General features: G+C 38.1%; 2 protein-coding genes across 7 annotated transcripts in view; one reads left to right on the top strand and one right to left on the bottom strand.

The window, feature by feature from the left end:
• RALGPS2 (Ral GEF with PH domain and SH3 binding motif 2) overlaps positions 1-26,722 on the top strand; it is a 110,469-nt gene that overhangs the window by 50,640 nt on the left and 33,107 nt on the right. For all 6 annotated transcript variants that reach the window (XR_005956079.1, XR_005956080.1, XM_041478921.1 and 3 more), the window contains one exon: positions 2,580-2,706. Coding sequence is in view for 4 of the 6 variants with exons in the window: in XM_041478921.1 (XP_041334855.1) it covers positions 2,580-2,706 (127 nt within the window). In the remaining 2 variants the exon portion in view is untranslated. The remainder of the gene's footprint in view (positions 1-2,579; positions 2,707-26,722) is intronic.
• On the bottom strand, positions 5,537-24,816 carry ANGPTL1 (angiopoietin like 1). Its single transcript, XM_041478924.1, has 5 exons — positions 24,492-24,816; positions 17,113-17,968; positions 11,279-11,472; positions 9,535-9,805; positions 5,537-8,557 (listed from the first exon to the last, which is right to left on the bottom strand). The coding sequence occupies exons 2-5, from the start codon at positions 17,936-17,938 to the stop codon at positions 8,370-8,372; spliced, it is 1,479 nt and encodes a 492-aa protein (XP_041334858.1). The 5' UTR covers positions 17,939-17,968; positions 24,492-24,816; the 3' UTR covers positions 5,537-8,369.

Below are 26,722 nucleotides of genomic sequence, written 5' to 3' on the forward strand. Positions count from 1 at the left end.
TCAAGTTGCAGGATAGCACCCAGCAATGTGCACTGCAAACTGATTTAGTTGTCCTTCTCTTGAAGTTCAGCTTATAAATTCCTAAAGATAATTTTAAGCCTTTGGCTTTCTCTATATTAAAAGCAAGAAAAGGCACACCAAGCCTTTATTTGAATCACAAAGGCATTTGGGTAAGTTGCACAGGAACCCTCCAAAACCTTCAACAAGGGAGAATTTCTTCTCCGTTTGTAGCAACCCTTGATTTACAAACTCAGGAAAATAGCTACAAGTATATTCATTCCCTAAAAAAAAAGCAAGCCACCTTAAATGGTTGGAATCTAGAGTTTAAAGGAGCCATTAAATACTTGCTTGGTAATCTAATGTTCCTAAAAAAGATGAAATTCATGTCTTCTGACGGTATGTCTGAATTTGTCTGAAATTTGTCTCGCTCATTGCCTGCATACACTCTGAACTCTGGAGAATAGTAAGTGCTACTTTTAATGTGTGATTTGCCCCATTCAAAACTTGAGAAGAATTGTGAGCCTTTCCAAGAAAGTTCACAGAGTAGAATATTCAGCTTCTCTCCATTTAATGTAAAGGAATTCTAGATGACCAGTGAGGGTTTGGGCAATAAAGCAAATAATCATTAAATATGTGAAGTGGAGTGAGCCAGCATCCTGAGACCTCATCTCTTCTTGCTGGCATTTCAAAAAGGTTGTATTCAGTGCTGGCACACTACAGCTAGAAACCCAAGAGCAATTTAGAAGGCTCCAAATCCTTCCCTGCTGCTATAAACTGTCAGCCTTAGCTTTTATTGTCTCTGCATATTACAGCATGTACAGCTCTTTACTGTTCTTTTCATCCAAGAGACAGAAGAAGAAACATTATTTTAAAAAGAAGCAGCTCCAAAACTGAAGGACTAAGAAATAGGTCCTTACTTGGCCTTCACAAAAACACTTTTAATATTCTTGGCTTCTCTGGACTGTCCTCCCTGAATACAGGAGGTGGAAGCATGGCATGGGTTGGCCTAGGAGCATCAGGGGAAGTCATGTGGGATCAGCTTGTTATGAGATGATCCAAAGAGCCTGAAAAGATACATCAGACTTGAATAAGAGTGTGCAAATCAGCATGATTTGAGGAAAATACAGTTAATTTCATTTGAGTTTGAAAATTATTAGATTTTAGTCTTGTCTTACATTTCAGTCTGCAAAACTACAAAAACCTTTCAGACATTAAATGATGGCAGAATGTTTTAGGGTATTATTAGAAGCAAGCTAGTCCAGCTGATAAAACTGGAACCAGCTTTGAGAAAATGAACTTCAAAAGTAAAATGTCACATTTGGGTGGTTGGAGTCATGTCAGTCTGCTGCTTCCTTCTCCAGGAAGAGTCTGCAGTTCTCATATGAGTATTGGAACCAAACTTAATTAAAGATGCAAATGAATTGCTGGAATGTCAATGATGAGTATGTCTTGGGAGACAATTCAACTAGTGGCTTTCTTCTGAGATCCAGTGTTCAGTTTGTCTGTCCTCATAAAGAGTTGGATATAGGAAATGGAAGTAAAAATAAACTATTTCAACAGTGAATTTACACAAGGGAGACTTCACCTCTGTCAGGCTCACCTAGGTTGATCTTTAACTGAAGTGAAAAGGGAGTATGTGTAGAAATTCAGTGATCCAACCCTTGTAATTGCATTGTGGGGAAAAATTGTGACTGGTACTTGGAACGCTGAATCTCCTGCCAAAATGTTTGGTGGGAACATCTTGCACCCTTTGTTAAATTCTGACTCTGAGTTCAAGTGAAGACTTTGAGGCAATTTTGCAGCAGCAGTTCAGCAAGATGTTTGGAAAATATCTTGACTTTTTTTCTCTGTCTTTCAGAGAGAGCCTGGTTGCTGTTAATTCTGTCAAAGGAAGGGATTGGAGGCAGGAGGAATGGATAATGAAGGAGAGCCATGACTTTAAAGTTTTCTGTTCAAAGTGGGCATTTCTGTGATATTAAGAGCCAGTAAAATGGCCAATTGGCAGACGAGTACAAGTCCATGAGCCTTCTGTAAAAAACCATAGATAAAATCCTTCCTCAAATGGAAGATACAGCCCATACTAGCCACAGTGGAGAGAATTTACTCCATCCCATTCCAAGCCAGCACACTTACGGATAATCAGAGTGAAAATGTTACTGGCATGAATACTGGTGATGTGAACTGCACATGAAGCTGTGATGTGTGTTAGCTTGATTAGTTTTTTGGTAACTTACACTGTTTCAGAAGGATCCTCCAGGACACCAGCATTTTTACCTGCTTGATTTTTAGAAGTATTATTATATTTGACACCCAGAATTGTTGCTTTTCTTTATAAACTTTCTAAGTGCTCCTCTCTAAGGAGTAAATGATGTAATTTTGAAGCAGTTGAGCTAAAAAAAAAAAAAAAAAAAAAAAAAAAAAAAAAAAAAAAAAAAAAAGCCAGAAAAAACCAGCACATCAACAACAGCAACAGCAATAGGGAAGTGGAAATCTGTGCTTGTAAGGGTAAAAGAGGAAATCAAAATCAGAATGATCAAACTTAAACTCATCTGGTTTTGCCTTCTTTTTCCTTTGCCTAGTTACTGAGTCGGAAGGATAAAGCCACCTTCGACAAGCTGGAATATGTTATGAGTAAAGAAGATAATTACAAAAGGCTCAGAGACTATATCAGCAGCTTGAAGATGACTCCCTGTATTCCCTACTTAGGTAAGCTGTAGCCTATTTCTCCAGTAATTGCACAAGCTAAACACCATCTTTTAAGCATTCAGGAAACTCTGAGTACTTCAGTGGAGAATTTACAACCCAAGAGGATTCTGAGCACTCTGTATGTGGCAGGACAGAACCTCAAAAAGAGAATACCTCTTAAAGCTCACAAACACTGCAGGTTTTACATCCAGTATCAGTTTTCTAGGAAACTATTTTGCCACGTGTTGTACAGATACAATTACTTCTGGAGAAGTACTTCCATTGTTATGCCTGCTAGCCCTCCTAAATACTAAATACTTGACTGTTCTAGTAATGATGGCTTTTCATTTATGAGAAGCTATAAATGACAAACCTCTGTGAGAAAAATATAGAGCTTAGAGTTTGGAACATGGTAAAATACAGAGACATTGCTGCATTTAATATACACCAATGTGACAAGAGAAACTAGGCTGTTATAACTGACTCAGCCTTCTGGAATAATTATTAGTAAATTATATTTCTATGTATCTAAAAACTAGATAAATGCGTTTAGTATCTGTTGGTTTTGTTGTCAAGCTAATTTAGTGTTAATTTAGAGTTTTGTGCTATTTAGTGTTATTTAGTGTCTGTTAAACTAAACAGACATTAAAATGGTTAAGTGTGCTGTTTTTAATGTAGCTTTTGTTTCATGAGATATTGGTAATCACAAAAAATTAAGGAACTGTGTATCCAATTCTTTGTGTTTTTGCAGATAATAAGTTGCTCTTATACCTGAATTTAAGATGAGCTCTTGTGGTCGTTAAGGCCTATTAAACTGCAATTTCTGTTCCTGAATGTTGATACTTCCTTTACTCTGCTGGGCTGTTAACTTTTTCAGGATTAATTTGTTGAATTTTACATGCTTGCTTCAGAAACAGAAAAAAATACTTCACTGTGGGAGACCAGACTTTAATGCCCTGTAGTGTTTGGCACAAACACCAAGGCACAAAAAGGAAACCAAGCATTATGTAATATGATGAACCATGGAGCTTTCCCACCTTGTTTACATGGACAATATAGAGACTTGATATGTAGTTCTGAAATGCTTCTTATGCTGATGCTTTTTACCTGTATGCCATAATTTTTGAAACATGAAGCCAGCATCAAATTGTTTTCTTGCTGGTTGTAAAAATCCCAAGCTAGATATTGGGAAACAGTTTTTAAATTTTATTCAGTTACAGATGTTTTTCCTAATAAGTAGCAGCTTCTTGTCTAACTTATGCATTGGAATAACCTTTGGGCTTGACTTGATAGTTTGAAGTGAAATATATAATTATTTTCTATTTAGAAAGAAATGTTCTTTACTATGACCTGCTGTAGTTAAGCATGTGTTGTGACCTGGTTTCATGTGATACCAGTTCTTATTAGTGACATAAGGAATGTCCCCAAGCCATTTTTAATTCTCCAAAGGAATAGCCAATTCCCACTGGTGCACTCCGTCTAAAATTAATTTTGTGAGGTTTAAAAAAGTGGCAAAAAGAAAAACATTGCCTTGAACATAGAATTGGGATAAATCTGGATCCACTTTGGAGGATTGATAGCTGAGTCCAAGTTTTCTCACTTGATAAAACCTGTAATCTCTGCTAAGACCTGAATAGATTTATTTCTTCCATTTTCTTCCCAAGGCGTTTTTAGTAATATAAGAGTCATCTGGAACAGAAGTCACTTAAATTGCCTGTTTAACTTACTGTTTTAAGCTTACAAGGTTACAATTCCTGAAAGGAATACTTGTGCAATAAGATTCTGTAAGGGAGTAGTGCTGCTCTTGGTTTCAAACACATTGGAAAGCTTGGAACAGAAGTGACTTAAATTGCTTGTTTAACTTACTCTTTTAAGCTTATCAGTTACAGGTTACAATTCCTGAAAGGAATACTTGTGCAATAAGATTCTGTAAGGGAGTAGTGCTGCTCTTGGTTTCAAACACATTGGAAAGCCTACCTAGAAGTCTGCAGATGGAAATGGTGATCATGGCATGTGCAGGGCAGGGATTCCTCAGGAGGACCATTCCCTCTCATGGTAAAAGGAGGAGTGGGGGCTTCTTCACTCCTGGTGGGGAGAGCCAGCAGCTGCCACACTCCCTCAAAATGCTCTTTGGAAGATGTGGAGCATCAGACTTGCCATAAAATTAAGTTTTTAATTGCAAATTCCCTCTAGAGGAACACTGGTCATGGACACCTCTGTTTGGAAGGCCACAGGGAAAGTGAGCATATAAAGGAATTTCAGCTGCAGATTCAAGGATGAATGTTTCACCCTTATGCAGCCAAATACCAGATGTGGGTATAGATTTTTTTTTTTTTATGGCCATCTTGGCATTATAAGAAAAAGCTGAAATGCTTTCTTGGTTTTGCCAGTAGGAGTGGAGCCACAGAAGTACAGATTGTTGCTTTATTTCCACAGCTCACCCTTTGTGGACAAGATAATTATGTGCTTCCACATTTAGCTGGGGGGAGGAAATAAAAATGTTTCTCAGCTCCTTACTGCAATGATTGTGATGTGATTCCAGAATTCTAGAAATGCAGGTGAGAGCAGCACATCATCAGTGTGGACTCACCTACTTAAATGTGAGTGTGAAAAGCTGTGCAACACTAATAAATATGTTCAGCAGCAGGCCCTTGATACACAGTGTGGGATATGTCATCAGTGTTGCATCACCCAGACAGCTGAAGCAGCCAGAACAAATGGGAGCTGTGTCTGTGATGTTGTATTTCACCTTAAAATAAGACCCTGTTCTCCAAGGGAGTCTCATTCCAGAGTTCTGATCCATTTGAGATTGCACAATGAAACAACTGAGCCGTGTCTTGAGAAGTAAGATTTTATTTAACTAAGCAGTACTACCTTGTGAGATATTTTTCTTATAGCTGTCTTTGAGGACTGATATCCAGAAAGAGAAAAGCTGAAAACAGGTTATTAAGTATTCATCTGAGGAATATTCAGCTGCTTCAGTGATAGTGCTTGCAGTAGATTTTGGACATAGATGTGATAACCATATTTGAGGTTTCGTACGAGTTGAACTGTCTTGAGGTCTGCCTGGTTAAATTTGGACTGATGGTAGAGGAATGGTGAAGGCTTTATCCTTCTCAGACAGACTGCTTCTGAATGCCCAGGGCAAGAAGCCTGAGGGATGCTACAGGCTCTTTTGAAAATCTTTCAAAAGAAGAGATGTGAGAGAAAACGTTGAACTTTTAAAGTAATTCACCCTGCTTAGAAAATTCGGCCCAAAAGCTACAAAGCGATAGAGTTACAAGCACTTGAAAGTGAATTATTGTACAGGATATGAACCAACCTGAAGAAGACATGCTATGCTTTCCTTCCTCATAATCTTAAATTGGCAACTTAATTAACTCTTTCCTCTCAGAGCACAGCATTTGTACAGTCTGAGGTTTCTGGGTGGATTTTGTAATAATGTTTAATTAACATCATCCTGCGGCTTTAAATTGGGGAAGGCTCACTTTTTAGATGTCTAATATATAAGATTTAATTAAAAGCTGAGTGCAAGCTAATTTTACTTTGGGTTTTCTGCAAAGTACACCTTTCACTGAGTTGCACTGAATAAACAAACACTGTTTTTGTAGCAGGCAAGAGATTCATGGGGTAAAATACGCTCTCTGCCAAGGAGAGGAAATCTGCTTGTTGAATGAACTAAAAGCTGTCAGAAGTGATCCTTTAAGGAATGTTTTGGATGGCATTTTCCTTTTTTTAAATTCACCTGAACTGCTCTTCTATCCAGCTATCAAAGAGAAAAAGGGACAGGCTATAGAGAGTCAGAATTTTAAACATTTGCAATTAAAAATTGTTTTGCAGGACACTCAGTCAATGAGGTCTGTATGATATTTGTAACAAACAAATATTCCTTATATGAAGAACAATTTCAGAATTGTAATCATAAACATTTGTGTCAGTTAAAATTCTTGGAATTTGGGAATGGAATATGCTGGGACTGATTCCCCACCGCTGCCAACCCCAATTAAATATTGGTGGAACTGGTTGGCTTTGATCTCTGACCAAAGATTTATGTACAAGCCTTGCAGCCATACATTATCAATGAAGCTTTATCTCTGCTCCAGAGGGTGTGTTCTGAAAGCAAAATGCTTTTTATTCTCCTCTGAATTACATACAAGGCTTTGCATAGTAATTGATATTGACTAATTTAACATAACAATAATACTAGGTTATTCTTTTAGCTATTATGGTTTCTTATTTTAAACAGGGACAAAGTTCCTTACAATCCTGAAGGCACCTATGGGTTGCTAAACGCATTGATTACAGTTCAGAACAGCATATTCAGTTTTACATAATATAAAATTAAATTAGGCAACCTATGTGGCTATAAGTGCAGTTATTAAATAATTTTGTGTAACAGGAAGAAAGGTTCTGGTACCTAAAGCAAATGTTTGGTTGTACCTGATTTTGGAAATACCTTGTTTTCAATCGGTGTGTGGTAGAGCTTTTGTTAAATGTTGGGAAAGTATTTTCTATTTAATTTCGCAAATTACATCTTCATTCCAGTGAAAATCTGATATCTGGAAGCTAAAATTTAGTATAAACAGTATCAAAAGTTGTATAGGTGGAAGGGAAGGGAAGCGTGTGTCTTAAGAGAAGCTCAAGTTTGGGATGTCAGGAAGAACACACTCAGAGCTGATTTTTAAGCTTTGTTCTACTGTGGGAGCAGAAAACTGTGTTGGAGGAAAACTTGTAATATTCACAGACCTGTCTCTCAGTGACTGTGTGTGAATGCTTGGTCAGCCCTCATCACTCCTGATTGGAGCAGGGAACTGTCAAGTTGTTATTTTTTAATACCAGGACTTTCAGTTTTGCCATTTAAGTTCAAAGTTTAATTAGAAAGCTTAAAAATGGAGGTTGAAAGTAAAATCAGTACCAAGTAATTTGATTGTCTCAGGTTTATCAAAATTTACATGCAATTAATTTTTTTATGCAAGGAACATTTTGCCAAAATTTTTACAGGAGGTAGGACTTGCAGATCTTAGCAGTGTAGAGAATTCCCTAAGAAATTTTGTATAATTAATTTTGTATTTCATGTTAAATTTGCCTCTTCATTTTGAAATAATTATTTGTTGCAAAAATCTTTCTCTGCTGGCAAAGCTAAAATGTCTCCAATTTTTTCTGTAGGTTCTTGGAGTAAATATCAAACAGTAATGTAAAGTCATTTTTTTCATTGAAAGTAATACCAACATTTTTAAATAAATCGTTAAATAACTAATCAATTTTCACATTAAAGCAAGACAGTGTCATTTCACATATTTACATTTAAGGGTTGAGCTAACCTGAAAAAGCATAAGCTTTTTGAACTGGAAAAGCTTATATCTTGTCAAAGACCTGGGTTTTTTTTACCAGTTTTGACTGTTTACATCAAGCATGTTGATCTTCAAAAAAAGATAAATATGCTTTGCAAGCACAAACATCTGCTTTTGTGAATGTGTGTTTAAAAAAAACACTGTCTGTCACAGTAGAGAAGGGTACTAGTAAAGGAGAGGGGAACATAACAGGGGAAAGAAGACAGGAAAACTGTAGACCTGCTTTTTGCAGGGGCAGATTGTGCAAAATAATGATTGAAAAGTAATATTTTATTTTTTTCTGGAGCTCAAACACTGAGAATTTTATATGGGAGCACTGTGGGATTTTCCTCCTCAGTCTATAGGTCTGATCATCATCTGAACTGCTTTCAAGGAGTAGGAACCTCCCCGGTACTCAGCCCAAAATATTCCATCCTGGTACTTGCTCCTGTAGTGGCCCCCTCGGTACCAGACCCCGTTGAGGTTGGAGTGGGCACAGGCATTGTACCACCAGCCTCCCTTGTGGAAGTGAGCACAGTTTCCTGTGGAACAGAAGGACATGGGTGAGCTTCAACTTTAAGCAGGACAAATGGAGGTTTGCTAAATGTTTTCATATTGTGGCTTATTCACAGAGGCAGCTTGGAAGTACTTCATAGCCTGTTGTGGTCACATCTTGCTGTTCTTGCTAAACTGTGAATTGTGGTGTAACAGCAGCCATTGCTGGAGGGGGGGTTATTGACATGGTCTTTAATGTGACAGCTGAAAATGAAGGAGAGAACTCTTCTCAGCCTGCCAGCTCTGCTTGTCCATGAGCTAACACCCAAGGAACTTGGGTTATGTGCTGTTTAGAAATACTCCAGCGGAAGCAACGTGAGTTGATACAGCCCCGAGCAGCACACGGGGCCACGGCTCCACAAAGAGCTGCTTGTAACTTGTGTTTTTACTGTTACAGGCTTGTCTAAGAGTTTGCAGGATTTGTCCAGCTTTATGGTTATTGACAGCTGAGGAAAGGCAGTTGAAGTATTGCACTCCCCCAAGCTTCCTGTTACTGCAAGGGAAAAATTGGCGGAAATGAGAAAAGGGGAGCTTTAAGGAGTGCAAAAACCAAATGATGGGCCCCTTTCTTAAGGATTGGTACACAGTTAAACCTCTGCACACTTGCAGTTCTTTTCATGCTCTTCAGATGCTTTAGTTCCTGGTGATTCTGTGGCAGCAGCACTACTCAAATATCACCTGGACAGGTACTCTGATTGCAGTCACATGCAAGTGATGAGCTAAACAGAAAATTGCTGCAGAGTGCTGTCAGTGAGGGTGATAGCTTTTGAATTTCTGACAGGTGTAGGGGCTCAAAGAGGGCCCTGCCAATGTGCTTTTTATCATCATTGATTCAAAGCATCTTCCAATAGGGTTATTTTATAACAATTAAAATACTTCTTTTGTGCTACGCTGTATTTTTTGAGTTGGTGTCACTGGTGGAACAGACTTTACTCACTTTTCACAGCCACACTGCTTTGCTTACCTGAATACATGTCCCTGTCCCTGTCCAGTGTTGTGAATTGCTTTCCATTGTGCCATATCATGGAGTCTCCGGCGTTGCCCTGGTACGTGCCCAGGCGCAGGCGGTAGAATTCGCTCTCGGGCTCCAGGCGGAAGCTGCTGTACTCTGCATACACCTTCTTGTTGCTCCAGTCCTCCAGCTCAATCAAGAGTCTGTAATTATCCTGATTGGTGAGCATGTAGATGTTCTCCAGTCCCAGCCAGTACTCTCCATCAATGTTCCCAAATCCTTTCTGTGCAAAAGAAGGTCGGAAGGTGCTGTTAGCTTAGTTCTCAGTGTTTGTTAAAGCACTCATCAGCAGGAGTGTGATAAACCAGGGGAACTTGGGTAGTGAAAGCCTCTAAACTTCTGAATGACTTCAACCCATGCATTTAAGTGCTTTATTTTGCTGCACTGGGACTGCTAAGCTGCATGAGATGCTGCCAGCACCGGTAATGGTGGCAAAACATCTCTGTTCTTGCTGTCCTCCTCTTTTTAAGGTAAAGAGAGGGAGAATAGGGAAACTGAAACAATATTTCTTGACAAAACTAAGGGGATTTGTAATAATGGGTGAATAATGGAATTTTAGGTAGTAATTCCAGGTTGAAAAAGGTATTTATGGATCAGCAGTCTCAGTGTTTAAGGCAAATAACTTCTTGTTGCTTCTGCATTGCAACTGGTGTTGTTTTGTACTGTGAATTTAATTACACTATTGCTCTGTGTCCTTTACAGGATTTATTACATATTAAACATAAAGATGTCTTTTCTTTCAAATCACTACCAGCACAGTAGCTGTGAAGTGATATTTCCTATCTGCTGTCTGCTTTCCCCAAGTAAACCAGTGTTGATGTTTGGTGTTTCATTAGGTTCAGAATGTTTCTGATTGCTTTATAAGGCACTCCATAACTGCCTTAAAACATTTTATAGCATTTAACTACTCCAAAACCAACCATGGACTGCTCTGAGAAGTAAAGACTTCACATAATAATTTGTCTGTTTGATTGATTATTGAATAATTGTTTTAGCTATTATTGATTTGGGGATTAATATTTAAATCACAATATTCCAAGAATGCAAGAAGCAAAAATCCTCATGTTAATTTGTGTCCTATATGTAATTATTATTAATACTAGTACTATTATTATTATTACCCCAACAAAATTATTTTCAAATTTCCCATTTAGCTTGTAATTCCTCCAGAGCAGCATCTTCTTGTCATCCTAGACATTCTGCCTGCTAGTGCACAATAGCACAACAACACACAGCAATGTGTTTCCTTTCACCAGCCTGACATCTTTAGGTTTCTAACCTAAATTAATGGATGGAAATTACTTCCTTTAATTCATTATTAGAACTATTTTAAGTTGAGCTCCCAATCCAGCAAATCTGAAATGAATCATTTCACTGGCTGAGTTTTCTTATTCATAAGGGAGACAAATTAAGCTTTACAAGTACTCACTGTAGTTCTCAGTGTGTTAATAAAAATCATGTGTTCAGTTAGAACTTTGTAATAAATGACTTCCCAGGCACTGTCTAGAATAACATGTCTCCCAGTTGCATTGTGCATTACAAACCCAGGCTGTCTCAGACAGGTTGGTTCATACAAAGTTAACTGTGCACAGAGGGAAATGCGACATTCTCACTAAAATATGTTTGACTCTAGAGGATGATCACTCTTTTCAATTATCTTTCTTTTCTCACAGATTTTCTGCATTCTAGAATTTACCTTGTAACTGTCCCAGTTCCTGAAAAAGTTAACAGAGCCATCTGTCCTCTTCTGGATAACTGCCCATCCTCCAGGGTCCAGGCTGTTCTCACACCAGAGTTGCATTGGCTCGTTGCTGTTTTTGGGTTTGATCATGTAAATCCCACTGTTGGCGTGCCCAGCATCCCTGGCTTGTTGGCAGTCTTTGAATGGACCTTTTGGAAAAGAAATACTGTAAGCCTTCAAGATTGGCTGTGCAGTGCCCATTGTCCAGGAATATTTTGTAATGGAAAGTCAGTAATTCAATTAAGGTATAAACCTACCATGGAAAACAGTGCAAAAAGTTACTGTCTGAGATTAATTATATATATAAATAAACATGTCAATATCCTCTCTCCATGTATTTTGGAACAAAAACTTCATTTTGCTAAATAAATAATGCACTTTGGTTACCAGCACCTGATTATTTTGTCTGCTGTGGCAAAGATTTATACTCTGGCTCTTGATACTGAAGAACATTACCATTTTTTTTTCATTAATTATTTTCTTCTCTTTTGCAAAAGGCAGAAATCAATTTCCTTCATTTTTTGGTGCACCAGTCTGAAACTGGTGGAAGTAAAAACCAAAACAAACCCAGGATACCCAACCAACCCTACCTATTTCTGCATATATAAGTAGTTTGAGAGCAGCTATAAGAAATATCTACTGCCAGAGTCTACTGACATGGAATTTAGTCAGAGAGAATTCTTATGCTGTGTAATTTTCTGCTTTATGTACTTAGGCAGTTTGAGGATTAGGCTGTTAACTGTGGATGGGACTCTACTTAAGTTTCCTGTGTCATCCTGGTGATGTGTGTAGATGGATACTGATGAAGGAAATAAGCAATGGAGAAGGATTTTGAGCAGCTAAAAGGACTCACATGTTTGTTCTCAGGGCTGTGGTTGCACAAAATTCCTGTTGCTGTTGTGAGTGCTGCTTGAAAGCTCTGTTTTAGCCCAGGTGAATACTGATTTTACGAATAATACTTAGAGAAGACCATCTGGTAATTCTCTGAGAGGGATGCAGATTATGTGTCTCTGAAAACCTTGCCTAGCTTGCCTTTCAATTTCTGGTAATTTTTTTTATTTTCTGCTTTTTAGAAAAAAAAAATTGTTTGTGTGTCATTACTTCAGTTGGTTTAGAGAAACTGGTAATTTACTAATGAAAAGCAAAGTGTGTTCTGATGACTAGTTAGTGGTGGATGCCCTAAATGTATTTGAAAACTCAGCACATCTGAAAATAAATTAGCTACAGCTTTCCTCTCCTTCTAGAGGGTTTATTTTCTCAAATCTTGGAAATTCAGAGAACCCATCAGTCACAGAAACAGCTCTTGTGCAAAACAGCATAGAAGAAATTTGTTGAGGTCATTCCTTAATCAAAAGTAGAGGCTGAGGGAAAGGGACTTCACTACAGATTAAGCTTGTATGACAAAAGCAAGCTGAAAGTTGCACTTCTCTTAGATTTTCAGGTAATAGTTTTCAGTTGGACAAGTATGTAATTAGCAAGAAATCTGTAAAGCATAATTAGAGTGCACGAAGCTTGTGTGTCTAATGAGGGGTACTCAGAGGTTGTGGCTGTGGCAGGAATGTCACAGACACTGAGCCATTGCTGTAAGTATTGCTGCACTGTCAGGACTGGGATGGCTTTCTCATTCTTCCAGTGCAAGCAGTGGCACCTCAGGAAATAAATCCTGTACCTTTGCTATACAAGTGCTTTTTCCCCTCTTGTTCACAATTTAAATTCCCAGAGTTTTTCCAGGGGATAGATAATTTCCTGGACTAAGCTGGGTCTCATTCCCCTTCCTTGATTTCTCTGAAGTAAATTTGGATGCTCTATAACTGAACAGGGATGTTGTTCCAGAAGTATTTTTGTAAAACAACTATTGCTTTATGAAAAGTATAAACAAATAAACCTTATATTTTGTATTGTTAATTGAATTAAGAATGGCTTAATTAGATCTGCTGTTATCTGGGTGTTATCCCACATGATTATTGTTGGAGGAGGACTTGAGTATTTGGTTTTTTCCATGAGAGACCCAAGCAGATGTTTGGGGTAATTTAAAGTAGTTTTTAAGGCAGACAGATTTGTACCTGTGTGTTTATGTGGTACTTGGATCATTTCTGGAGTTCAGCTGGCTTTAAGGTCACAGGATGCAACTCGTCTGCTTTGATGCTCAGCTTTGTCTGCATTTATTAACATAAATTAATGTTGTGGTAGAGAAAGGAGACTTCTGCTCTGAATGTAAGGAAATCCAACATATCCCCTAATTTTTGGTGTATAGTCTTGCATCTTTTTACTGAAGTAAATTCTTTGTTAGGTATAATTATTTCATGTTCACGTTATAAGAACTGATCATGTTCAGTGGAAATACTGAGGTTTGTGAAAGTGAAAGATTCTCCGCAGTGCTGGTGTGGGTAGAGGTCTGATTGATGAAAAAAGGATGATTTTCAGTTTAAAATCTTACAGGTTTTATAGTTTATGTAAGGACTAAGTATCTCATGCACATCTAGTCTTTTGCGACAGTCTGTGTACGTAAGTCACTAAGACAGTGATAAGTCAGAAATATTCTGAGAAGATGATCTGTTAAATATTTCACTTCCAAAATTGTGGCATAGATGTATGATTTAGTGCAGATCATATTCTGTGCTAAATTAAATGAAGTAGAGAAGGAAAGAGATTAAATATTTTAAGTTGAAAGCTTGATAACTCGATGGCTGAATCCCATTTTGAGATGCCAAATGTTATCTTGAGCAGATGATACAGAACTTGGGCTTGTGGAAGCTTCATAGAGAGGATTTGGGAGGCATTAGTAGAGGAAAAGTCCAAAATAAAATTGGACATATATTAAAAAAGAAGCTATATTGTTAACCAACAGGTATTAGAAATTATTATATGAGGCAGTGTCTAATTTTCAAGTACTTAACTAACTTGAAACTACTTTTTGCCAAAATAGTGACACTAATTCTGGGGATCAGTGGTTATTATTACAAATACTGAGGTAATTGTGACAGCTAAAATTCACAGGTATGTCCAGATCCAGGCTCATAATCCTGTCTGTGACCACATTAACCTTCCTCAATTTTTAGAGCAATTTTTGTACAAAATAACCACCATACTCAGAAAACAGAACTTCATCCTTTTGTTCCCCATATATTTTGCACTTTGCTCTCCATTCACAACATTCAGATGGACATTGACCTTTCTGACCCCTCTGCTGCATGCAGGTATTTGTGAGGAGGTGCAGGTGTTTGTTCTGACATCAGTCTTTAACAGGCCTATTTCTAATTAGGACTGTCTGCTTTTCATTGGTCTTTTTTGACATCTTTATATATTATTAAAAAAATCTGTATCTTTTAACCATAGAGATGTTTCTTCTATGACATGGTTTTGATTCTGAGCACCATGAAATCTGTTTACCTTAATTTTAAAAATCAGGGATAGTAACTGGGCATTGTGTTGGGATATCCAAATTTGGTTGTGATAACTGATGCTCTACCAGCTGTAGCAATTCTCAACCCTCCCTTTCCCAAGCACTGCAAGAAACACTTAAACTTCCAACTAGAGAATCTAGTCTTAAAGTCAGGTGAATAATGTTACAACAAGCTTCCTAAAATTTCTTTGTGTTCTCTTCCAAAATTGGATTCAAATTCTGAACTTGTAGGGGTGGAGGGGTCAGTGAACACCAGGGTAGATGATTCAGATGATAATACTTAGTGCTGTTGCCTCGTTTTGTACGTGCAGCAGGCGTGTATTGAGAAAAAGATGTGTTGAGAGCAGAACCTGGAAGGGAGGGTTTGCTGGGAAGCAGGAAGTCATGGCTTTTTTTAGAATTATACTTGTGCTGTCTGACCAGACATCAACGCAGTGCTTTGATATGAACTGTTTCCTTTCTGTCATGATGTGCCACTGAAATTCACATGACATCTGGCATTTTGCTTGGGTTCATGCCTGAATTTTCTGCAGACCTTGAATAAAAATAGTTGTTCTTTACATCAGCAGCTGGTTGGGTGTAATGCTGCAGAACAGTCACAAATGAATGTTTGGCTTCATCTTAGGAACCAAGTTCAACTTTCAGCTGTGACTAAAGGCAATTTGAAAGAAATGAAAACAAAACAGCCCCCTAAACCCAAACCCCCCCCACCAAACCCTTTTGCTGTGCTAACAGAAGCCAAGAGCAAGCACTCAAAGGGATGTCTGAGAAAAACTTGTTTTTCTGAATTCTTGATTTTTTTTTTTTTTTAAATAGCGATTCTGTCAAAATTTCAAAAAAGTGAGAAACATGATGTTTTTCTGAATTCTTGATTTATTTTTTTTTAAATAGCGATTCTGTAAAAATTTCAAAAAAGTGAGAAACATGATAGAGTTCAGGGCAGCTCACAGGTAGTTAATTGTCACTAATTTTGATTCCTAGTGATACATGAAATTATCTAATCACCTAAAGAGTGTAACATGTGAAGATGGGATACAGTCTCTTGAATATATTTTCATAATATTTATGGTTTTAGTTTAACTTGCTGTCCCATTCTGACAACAGGTTACTGGGAGTGTAGTTACTGATTTTAAATTTTCAAAGCTGAGTGCCTCTAATTGGATCCAGCCTCAATTCAATTATCCTTTCAAACTTACCACTCTTGAATATTTCAACTTGAATATTTCAACTATTTCACTTAGACACTCATTGCATGACTGTGTTGGTGCATTTAGATGTTCATTTTAAAGCAGGTCAGAATAGAAGGATGAAAATTCTTGTAGTAGAATTTTCTTCTGACAGATGTAAGTTTGAAGGACAAAAACTTGAAATTATTTAATTTGTTTATGATTAATTAGTTCCTCTTATTCACTCTTGCCAGGTACTGTAACATGTAGTTAGCAGGCATCATCAAACAGATGGGTAAATATTAGAAAGTTTATGCTAATATTGAATTTTCATATTTTTGTAACTAAAATCCAGCTCAGAGAGAAATCACAACACTTTGTGACTTGAAGGTGAGTATTGCTCAGATGGAATTTCTGAGTATCAGCCATTTCAACAAATTCATCTTAGGGAGATTTAGGCCATTTGGTAAACTAAAGCTTTCCCTGGGAGGTAGAAGGGGGAGAGAAAATCAGGAGCAAGAGTGAGCTGTACCAGTTCTTTAAATTCTTCCTTCTGTTTCTATGGTCAGGTGGTGGAACCCTGGCTGCTGAGAATTTTAGACTTTGTGTGCTGACAGGCTCTGTCCCCCAAGAGAGCACTGCATTTGACCTGAGGCTGTGGAGGAGGTTTCCAAAATGGAATGATAGAATGGGATTGTGGGTGTGTAGTTTGAATAGAAGTAATATCACATGGTGGAAAACCTAGAGTTTAAGGCTTTGGAATATAGTAATATCTATAAAGATGTCTATATGTAATGTCTATATAAGATGGAGGTTTTACGGTAGAGGCTGATCCTTCTTCACCTTCTCCTCCATGGGTTTGGGTGGTTTTGTGTAATTGGATAAAAAAGTCCACATTGTTGGCCACGGGTGGTTGGTTATTAGGTCAAAAGTAAAAATGATGTAGGTGTCACTTCTTAATTGGACAGTTTATCCTTAAAAGGCCTTGTAGAGAGAGAGAGATTGCTCCATTTTTAGTTTGTTAGAGTGAAGTGCTGTATAACTCACACTTAATAATATAATTAGATAAGAACTAATAAACATCTGAGTCTGAACAAGAAATACCATCTCACGCTTTTAATCCAGACCTGGCAAAAGAGAAGCAAAGACTGAGCAGTCGGGACAGTTTCCCTCAGAAGTGGAGAGATCTCAGGTTAGATAAAGAGTGACAGGTAACTCACCCTCATTAATGAGAGCCAGAGGTGGCACTCGGAAAGGACTCTTTGTGGGAGAAGTGGCGGGGTCGGGCGGTGGCCGTACGTCTCTGTCGCGGGGGTAGCCCGGGTCTCGCTGGATCTCGTTGCCCCCCAGCAGGACGGGAGTGTAGGGCTGGCTGTTGGGGATGTGCTGGGGCACCACCTGCACGAGGGGCGGGGACCCGTGCGGGTCCTGGCGCGAGAAGATCCTCAGGCACTGCTCCTCCAGCAGCGAGATAGTCACGGACTGGTTGTTTACCAGGTCTGTTAGCGCTGCGTATTTCACTTCCAGCTCCTTGTATTTTGTTGCCATCTTCAGCATTTCTGTTGTAACATTAAGGACTTTGTTTTCCAGCTGGGAAAGCTCGAGCGAATTGTCGCGCTTGCGAATTATCTCATGCAGGAGTTGCATGTACAGTTGGGTCACACGAGAGTTCATGTTCCGACTTTCTTTCCTCAGTAATTTGACTTCATTCACAATGTTGCCATCCACATCCACCACCAGCTGCAAAATGTCAATCTCCCGCTTCTGCTTGGACAGCACATCCTTCAGGTTCTCGATGTCCATCCTGGTGACTTCATCTTTCCTGTTCCCAGTGCCCGGGTCGTTCGTGTTCACGCAGATTGGCCCTGTGATTTTTTGTTCTGGGACCAGGAAGGTGTAACCACATTTCTTCCCTTCCTCTCCTCCATCTGCTGAGCGAGGCTGCCTCTGCTGGGGCGCCTTACTCGGCGTGGATTGTTCCGTACAGCGCCCGATAGACAGCAGCAGGAACAGCAGGACACCCAAAGTCCACTTCAGTATCTTCATTGTAAAGCAGCTGTGACAACTGTCAGGAGCCTGTTGAACGGATAAAAGATAAAGTCATTAAACCAGAGGCTAAAAGCTCTAAACTAAAGCTCCTGGACTTTTAAACTGCCTAAATGGATGGGTTTGCCTTGCTTGCATGTATGTAGCCAAGCCTTTGGAATCTCTGCCTTGGAGTTAGATTCCATTAGATTGGCTAGCTGCTTTGAGGAGGAAGCACTATAATTTAGGTACAGGATTTAGTAAAGGAGTTGTTGCAATGGATAAGTTTTCAGAAACATTATGGGTAGTTACTCAGAATTGGGTAACATTTCAGAAACATTGTTGTGCTTAGATCCTGTGTTACTCCATTATCAGATTGCTCAGATCTGTGCTCATGCTGTATGAGGTTATGGAACATGGAGTGCTTGCAAAATACCTTCCTGGAAGGGAAGGAAGGAGATTAAATTATTTATATAAATGCTGGAATTTGGATTATATAAGCTTTTCTGCTCCTCCTTTTATATATCTTTATATATAGATATGTATAATTTGTTAAATACTATACACATACTGATTCATATATACACCCATTTTTCAAGTTTATGTATACACAGTTTTAGTAGACTTGAAAAACGCATCTTTGAGACCATTTTTGGACATGAGTGTTAGGCAGGAGATTAGATATTGTTGCGAACATCAAAAATTACTTATTCGAGGGATTTTGAATTTGTAAGGAAAGCTTAGAACAGTTTGCTCTGCATGTGTTCCTATTTAGTTGCCTTGAGATGAATGTTTAGAATTGTTGTCACACTATTTTTGTATCTTTTAGAACATCTTTATCCAAATAATGCTGAAGTGTCAGGTATATTGTCATTATAAATACCATATTGAAGTCATTCCTCTTTTAAAGAAAACTAGGATTTTCTTTTAACTCTAAAGAGTTAAAGTGCAGTGATAAAGATCTGGGAATGTTTTTTGAGGCTGGTTTTTAACTTCAAATATTTGGGATGATAAACAAAGGTAGCACTTAAATAAGGAAAAAAAAAATCCTTCATTTTTTATGGTTTGTTTGCTTTGTGAAGCAGATGACTCTTCTTATCTCAGCTGTTGATCTGGCTTTCCTTTCCAGCCTCCTTTTGCCAGCCTTTGGATAGCCTTCCTACAGTGGCCTTTGGATAATTACAAGGAGTAATAGAGTAAGGGCAGGCAAAGTTAATTATCCTTCTGTTCCTGCTAGGTCCAAGTTGAAGTGCATTTGGCAATCCTGACACAGTGATCCCAAAGGAGAAGCAGGGCTCTGCTGCTTCCTTTACATCCACATTACAAATGATACGGTGACTTTTGGGTCGGGTCCCTTTTCCCAGTTCTGTTACTGGCTTTAATATTATTGTAACAAATGCTGTCTGCTCAGCCTCAGGAAACCTGTCAAGTCTTTGTTTTTTGGCTTCACTAAGAGCAGTGGTTACAAGCTTCAAACCATGATGTACATGCAATCAGGAGTTAGAGGTAGGAATCCTGCTTAAATGTTTGATAACTTTGTTTGTGTAACCGCTGTATTGCAAGCTCTGCTTCTGGAAGGGAAAGAAAACACATTTAACACATACTAAAAATCCTTTCTTATCCTGCATAAATGGAGGGAGCATCATGAGTTTGAGAAGTTTATTTTAAAATACTTATCTTAGTTTGCAGTAATAGGTATTTTTGTGTCTACTATCAAAAACAAAACTTAATAATTTTGTTAATATTTCTCTGCTGAAACTGTAACTTCTGTTTAAAGAAAAAAAAGTTAGGAAAAACTATCACTTTTCTCCAGAGCTGGTTTTGTGTTTTTCTTTGGTAATTTCAGACATTTAAAATACTAATCACTTGGACAGTGCTCAAATTGGTAGTTCATTAGGTGAAATGTTCACATGCATCATGGGAAGCACATGGGAAATTGGTCTGTGTGTGGTTTCTATTCTGATAAAGATGAGCTGAATTAATTGTCTGAAGTTTAAAACCTTTTTGCATCTCCTAACTAATTTTTGATACTTTTGCATTTGCTATTTGTAGATTGAGAGAAAGAGACTTCGTGGCATATGGCTGAGGGTGAAGCCATAGTACAAGTCCAGTATTTGCTGTTTTCACAGGGTGTAATAGGTACTTCATAGTCCAAGAAAGTGAATAACATTTTAGTTCTTGGGAACTTTAAACGACCCTACAGAATTACTGAAATGATGAATGGCTGGGGATTTTTCCCCACAGCAGCATGTTTTCCCCTTGAAATACACAGAACTTAAATTAATCTTTCAAAACAAATCACTTTGCAACACAGTCCACATTCTAGCCGTGTACTCTGCTGCAGCCTGTTTTCTGCATTTCTTTTAATATTAAAAGTGTTCATTTTGAACTTTTACCCTTATGTATTAAAGTTTCAAGCTCTGTGTCTGTACATGTGCTGTCAGACCATTAAATGAATTAAAGGGTCTAATACAGCATAGCCAAATCCAGCAGCTGCATAAGATTATGCCCTAGAATTTAAAATTCAGAAATATCTTGTAGTAAACTGAGACACTCAGATAAGCAGGGATGAGTTCCTTCTGAGAATCTACCTGGTAGGGAATGTATGTGCTTCCATGGAAATGCTAATGTTGAAAAAATTAAATGTTTTAAAACGATGCTTGTCAAGTTTGAGCAGCTTAATGCCTAACTTGTTATACAATAATAGGTTTGGAGCAAGATATTTACCTGGAGTTTTAATCAGCTTAGAAGGAAATGAAAATACTGTTTCAGAAATTTCCTGATGTTCTGGGCAAGCAGCTTAAAAAAATAGGAGCTGTTTATCCAAAGTATCCCAGAATGATAGCCTAATATGTAAGACCTAAATGACAAATTAAAATTAGAGTTGGGAAATAGTTTTAGGGTTTTTAGATCAGACACATTTTGTGTGCTGGATTCCCAGGTTTAGGTGTTTGGGTAGTGGCAGAACTGTTAGGAGACAGCTGAGGCTCAGGCATCAGCTCAGACAGAACCAGTCTCCAACCCTTCCTGCAGGTTTGGAGTCACCTCTGCTGACTGGGGCTGCTGTGCAGACCTTGGAAATGCAGCAAGTATCTTGTGTTTACAGATACCATTGCTCTGAAATACGTTATTTAACTCTTTATTAAGTGTCATGGTTCTTTGATTAAAGTGTCATTTCAGCTGGTTCTGTCGTGTTTCTGTGCCACCCACTTTTGGGCCTCAGATTGCTGTAGAAGTTTCATTATGTATGTTCTGGCCTGCTGATGTTTTATGGCTTCTGCAGAAGAAAATGTACAGTTATTCACAGCAACACAAGCTTCTTCATCAGCTTGTCAGAAACACTCAGAGCTGTAGACGGGGTTCAATACTATTTTATATTTAATGCCATTTCTTCTGATTTCTTTTTTTTTCCAGAGTGATCCCTATGCAAAAAAAAAACCAAAAAAACCCAACTTGCTTTCAAAAATAGTTTTTGATTTATTACTTTAAAAAGTGTGTAAAGTACAAACTTCCAATTTAAAAGAGCAAAACAAGCCAGGAACTACTATTTTAAACTGCTGTAAGACAGACTGTGTTACCCCCCCTAGAAATATTGTAATCACAAGTACAGAGTTGCATGGATCAGGATGTGGGGAAGCTGGGGGTATATGTTTGGCATTTTTTTAGCTTTCTGCACAACAAACTATTTGTTCTTCGTTGTACTGCTGTGACTCATGTTCAGCAGGATGTAAAATTTGGAAACCCACAACACAAATTGGAATCTGTTCTTCCAGAGCTGACAAAGGCTCGTTCTCCCTGGGCAGTGTAGGGTGATATTGGTGAATGTAACAAAGCTGTTGCAGATAAATGGGAATATAAGATTCCTTTTGTATGAAAAATGCAGTATCAGTACTTATCTTTATTCCCAGTATTTATTAACAGAATATGGTCAAGTGATAAATGCCAGCAGTGCCCTCTTATGTGTAATAGGAAGAGAAACAGACTGGGTTCTTTAAGAAAGTAAATTACAATCCTGAGACTAAAGATGCTCTACCCATGATACCAGCTAATCAGGGAGCTCAGTTACTGATGTTACACAGGCTTCATTTTCTGTGGAGCTTTGCCTTAGCAGCTGAAATCAATAAAACCAGCTGTGTTCCCCTATGTCTGCACAGGCTAAGTGAGGATTTTTGTTGATTTTTTTAGCTTTAAACTGGGTCCATGACATTAGAAGTAACACTAAGGTGGAGAAAAGCCTCTTCCTGTAGGGGAAATATTCCCATGGATTTCAGTATATCTCTGTAGTTAAGTAAGTTCCTTCTCCCTATATAAACAAGTGCTTTTCCGGCAAGTCCCTCTGCTGAAATAACAGGATTGCTTTCAATTGTATTGACTGGGATCCAGGAATAATATGTTCTTGAGTTTTGTTCATCAGATATGTGATGTATTGAGTCTCAGAATTCTGCTTCAGAGATTGCCATCAATCTGATTCCTTTCAAGAAAGGCAATCTAAAAATCTTCAGGGGGTTTTGAGGTTGCCATTGAAAACGTGCCACTTCTAAAAATGATAACTTCTTAGAAATTCTCTAAGAATTTCTAAGAACAAGAAGAGACTTGTTAATTTTGTCATAGTAGATATTCTGAAAGCACAGCAAAATTTCTTGGCATTTCCAGATTTTTTGGTGAAGTTTTTTTAGCATGGGGGCTCTTTTGCATTTGTTGGCAGCCACTGTGTGTGTTTGCACTGTTTGAACAGCCAGGTACAATGCAGTGGTGCGTCTTGTGTTTGGAAATTTGTGATTTTGGGGATGCAGAGTTCTGCTTAGAGCAGATACTGAAGATATTAAGCATCCAGTTGTGCTTGCTGTAGGAAATTGTACTTCATTCATTGGTATATAAATTTTAAGGACCAAGCCAATAGGGCACATTACAAAAAACAAAGCCCAATAAAACTATTAAAACCCAACAGAGCTATGTAGTTACTGCTAAAGTTTAAAGGTTCAGAATTTCCATTCTTTTTAGTAAGTTCCGTTAAAACTTCAAATAGTTTATTTTTTTCACTGTACTTCAGATCATTCTTTTGGCAGCAGCCTAATATTAGTATTGCATTATTTGTTTTAAAACAAACATTTTGAGATTTGAACTCTTAAGTTGGAAGGCAGCAAAGGAGAGAGAGTTAAAACCTTGTATACAGCCAGTTTATTGCTTTAAAATTATTGACTCAGCTGTTTTCTTTTGTGGAAGGTTTAGGAATTGTTCTAAGCAGCGTAAATCAAGCCCTTGGCTGATGATGAATGAATGGAGCCTGGTGTCCAAAGCACATTATGTGCTTCAAAGGGGGGTTGTGTTGTTGTTTAGATTATTCTCCTCCTTATGTAAATCAGCACAAAAGGATAGTAAGGAAAAGGACTCAAGAACTTGGAAAGGATCCATCTTGTTTATCAAGGCTTCTTCAGACTTTTTTCCTCTGGTAGCTACTAAATCTTAATTAAGTTTGTCTTCTGTAACACTTTGTCTCTCCTTTTAGCATCAGCCCCTTCATTCTCTCTTACCGTGTCAGGCAGCTCTGAGTTTGTAAATGCAAATGCATCACTGAAGTTCATTTGCATTGTTCTGGATTATTTACTGTATTTTAATTTCCAAGTCAGCATGAAGAAAGTTTTCTATGTATAAGCAAGTATTTTTTTGTTTTCATCTGTACTTTTGTCTTCTGTTTGTAAACAACTTTCTTGTTTTAATTATCGATTAGCAGCAGCATTCTTCTCCCTTTCTTCCACTAGTGAGCTGTAACAAACCCCTCAATTTTCCACTTAATGTAGTGTTGCTTTGTACACTGCATTTCATGTTTATGAAATGTATCTTTATTTAGAAACAAACTGCAGTTCAATTGAGGTACAGCTAAGGAAAGTACTGGTGCCTGTTGCAGCAACATCTTTGGATTTTCTGCTGCACAATTGATTGTGCTACAAACTCAATTATGTTCTGAATCAGTGTATGACTGGTTTCTTGGTTGGCTCTAGGACTCAGGCGACTTCAACTCCTCACAAGTGCCATAAATAAAAACATACTTGAAATTATATACAATGATTGCTACTTACAGATGTGCATTGATTTGCTTGGGACTTTTCACAGTGGTTTTATTGAGGTATCCATTTTCTAGTTCTAGTAATGCTAGGTCTATGCTCTGGTGTTGGGTGAAATCCAGCTGCCCTGAAATCGATAGGATTTTTGGCTTTTGCCTTCTGGTAGGATCAGAATTTCACATGAGTATGTTCACAGTACCCAAATTACATGCTTAGCAAAGAATCTGGTAGGGCTAATTTTCTGTAACTGTAGATAACAATACAGCTAAACAACCGAAACTTGTTCATCCCTACAACTGAAACAAGTTAGTCTGTGCTCTTATGCAGTGCCTTTTTTAATTCTCTCCAAAGTCTACCGAATGCCACGAAAATGAGTCTTAATGTTAGTTGTCAAATGTTTCTCAGGCTGAGAGGGTTTTGTTTCTTCACAATTGTATGTTGAGGGAGATGCGTGTAGCATTCAGAAATAGCTCAAAATTAAATTTGTAAGTAAGAATAACTTTAAAACTTACCAAGAAATAAAGTCTTCCAGCTGGTTTGCTTCTGTGGCAGATGGAAAATCCAGAGGCCAAATTGCTTTTGCTTCCTATATTACCCGATGGTGTGGAGTGTTAATCTGCAGCTGGAGCTGAAAACTGCTTTTGTCTTTCTCTGTTAGATCCAAGCTGTATTGAGGAATTGGGTTTCTCCATACGATAACCAAGCTAACTAATCAGTTTAAAAAAAAAAGGAAAAAAAGTAATGCTCCAGTATGCGTTATTCCAGGAGAGAGAGAGAGATGTTTTTTGAAACTGCAGTGTTTAATTCTCACATGCAGAAGTGCTCTAACCAGCCACAGCTGACCCAGATTCCATATACATCACTTTTGGACAGTGTTTTTTTAAACAAACACACACTCGGCTCAGCCGTTCAGCCCACCTATGATGTCACCGCGAGCACTCGGAGAGCAGAAGAAACTCCTCCTTCGGATTTCCTATCCATACCCTCCAGAAAAGGAGGGGGTAGGGAGGCTAGGCTGAGAAGTTAGGAACAAGGAAAGATTGTTTGCCAGTAGAAGGGAGGTACCATATGGCAACGGACTGTGCAAGAGTTCAGCAGGCAATTACAAATCAAACATTTTTACTATGCTGCCTAAAGATGCCTTTCAAGTTATTACAGTACTGGGCTTCATTTAGAAGAAAGATTCTTTCAGGCTGATAAAACTCGATTTGTGTTGCTGGGAATAAAAGGGGCAGCCTGGCTGGATACAACAGGAAAAATGAAGCATTTGTAGTCTAGAAGAATGTTCAACAGAATGTCGCATTCAATTCTTGACGTTCACTTAATAAGAAACAGTTCCAGTTGTTAAAGGCATGAATTCTCCAATACATGTGGAAAACGTTAAAACTCTGTGTGTGATGGTTTTGGGTAGGTATCAGAATATTTGATAACATCTGACTGGTGTTAGAAGTAGCAAAAGCCACAGAGATTACACTGTACAAGAAACACAGGATCTGGGATTGGTCCTGTCCATGCTCAGCCAGCACGTGAGGGCATTCAATTTACTGCCATTGATCTTTCTGGTTTCTTCACAAGGGCTGTGCCAATTACATTTGAAAGAGAATTTCCCTTGTATGCTTTCAAAATTATTTTAGATTTCATAGAAATGCATCCAGTAGGTTTAGAGAACTGCTCTTTACAGAAGACTTCTTTTTGATTTAGCTAAAATAAGAGATCAGTACAAGTCATTCAGAGGTAATTCTACAAATATGGTGGTTTATAAAATCCTGCATAATAGTGCAGGTGCCTGTTACAGGGAATTTCCTTAAATATAGTTAATAAGTATGATTTACTTCCTTCTGTGGAAGATTGAGTGGGTTTGGGATTTTTAAGGCTTGTTAGGATATGGGTTAGTAAATTCAGATTCAGGACAGCTTATGCACTTTAGGTAGTGTAGCAATTAAATGCCACTACCTGATGTTTCTGATTATCCTTTCTGTTTTTTAGCAAACTGTTCCTAGCAGAACAGAAAATTGAGAGATTTAGTAGTATATCAGGTCATGTATAATACCTTTTTATTCACTTTTTTATATGTCACCTTTCAACCACAAGTATTTTAATTTGTTTCTGTGTGTGCGCACACACGTGTGTGTGTGTGTGTTGGTTTTGGAGGGATGCCCAGAGTTTCCCAGCTCACATTTGAGGACTGTACTGGTTAGGTGCTATACAAACACAACTGCTGTTCTTGTGAGGTTGTATTAATAGTCTTCCACCTGTAAATCCAAAGACCTTGTTATGACTTTGGTTGTACAAGGCTGAGAGGTGAAGTAAAATATAATTTAAAAATTTCCCTATTATGGAAATTTCTTAAATAATATTATTTAAGTTTGTGTCATTTTTTAAATTGGGATATCTGTGAAAGATGCAAGGGATGCAGGCCAATTCCTTTGAGCAGCAGAGCTGGTCAGGGTATGCTTTGCTTAGTTGAGACAAATAGGCGAAGTTCAAGGAAGGGAGTTGTGGTTAGAAATAAAATAAACGTTTTATCTACAAGCATTAGTGTGTAAGGAGGATTTTCCCCTCTACATGATCAAAGGATTGAAGGAGCAGTGCAGGGGAAGAAGGCAGGTAGGGGATGTGAAGTGACTTACCTAGAAAGCTGTTGGATCTTTGGAGCTGTGATTATTACAAACTGCAGGATTCATTCATTTCAGTCTGGTTGCCCATTTTCTCTAAGTTAATCTTTCCCATGTTGCTGAGCTTG

Source organism: Pyrgilauda ruficollis, unplaced genomic scaffold (genome assembly GCF_017590135.1).
Source record: "Pyrgilauda ruficollis isolate IOZ18807 unplaced genomic scaffold, ASM1759013v1 scaffold47, whole genome shotgun sequence".
Lineage (NCBI taxonomy): Eukaryota > Metazoa > Chordata > Aves > Passeriformes > Passeridae > Pyrgilauda > Pyrgilauda ruficollis.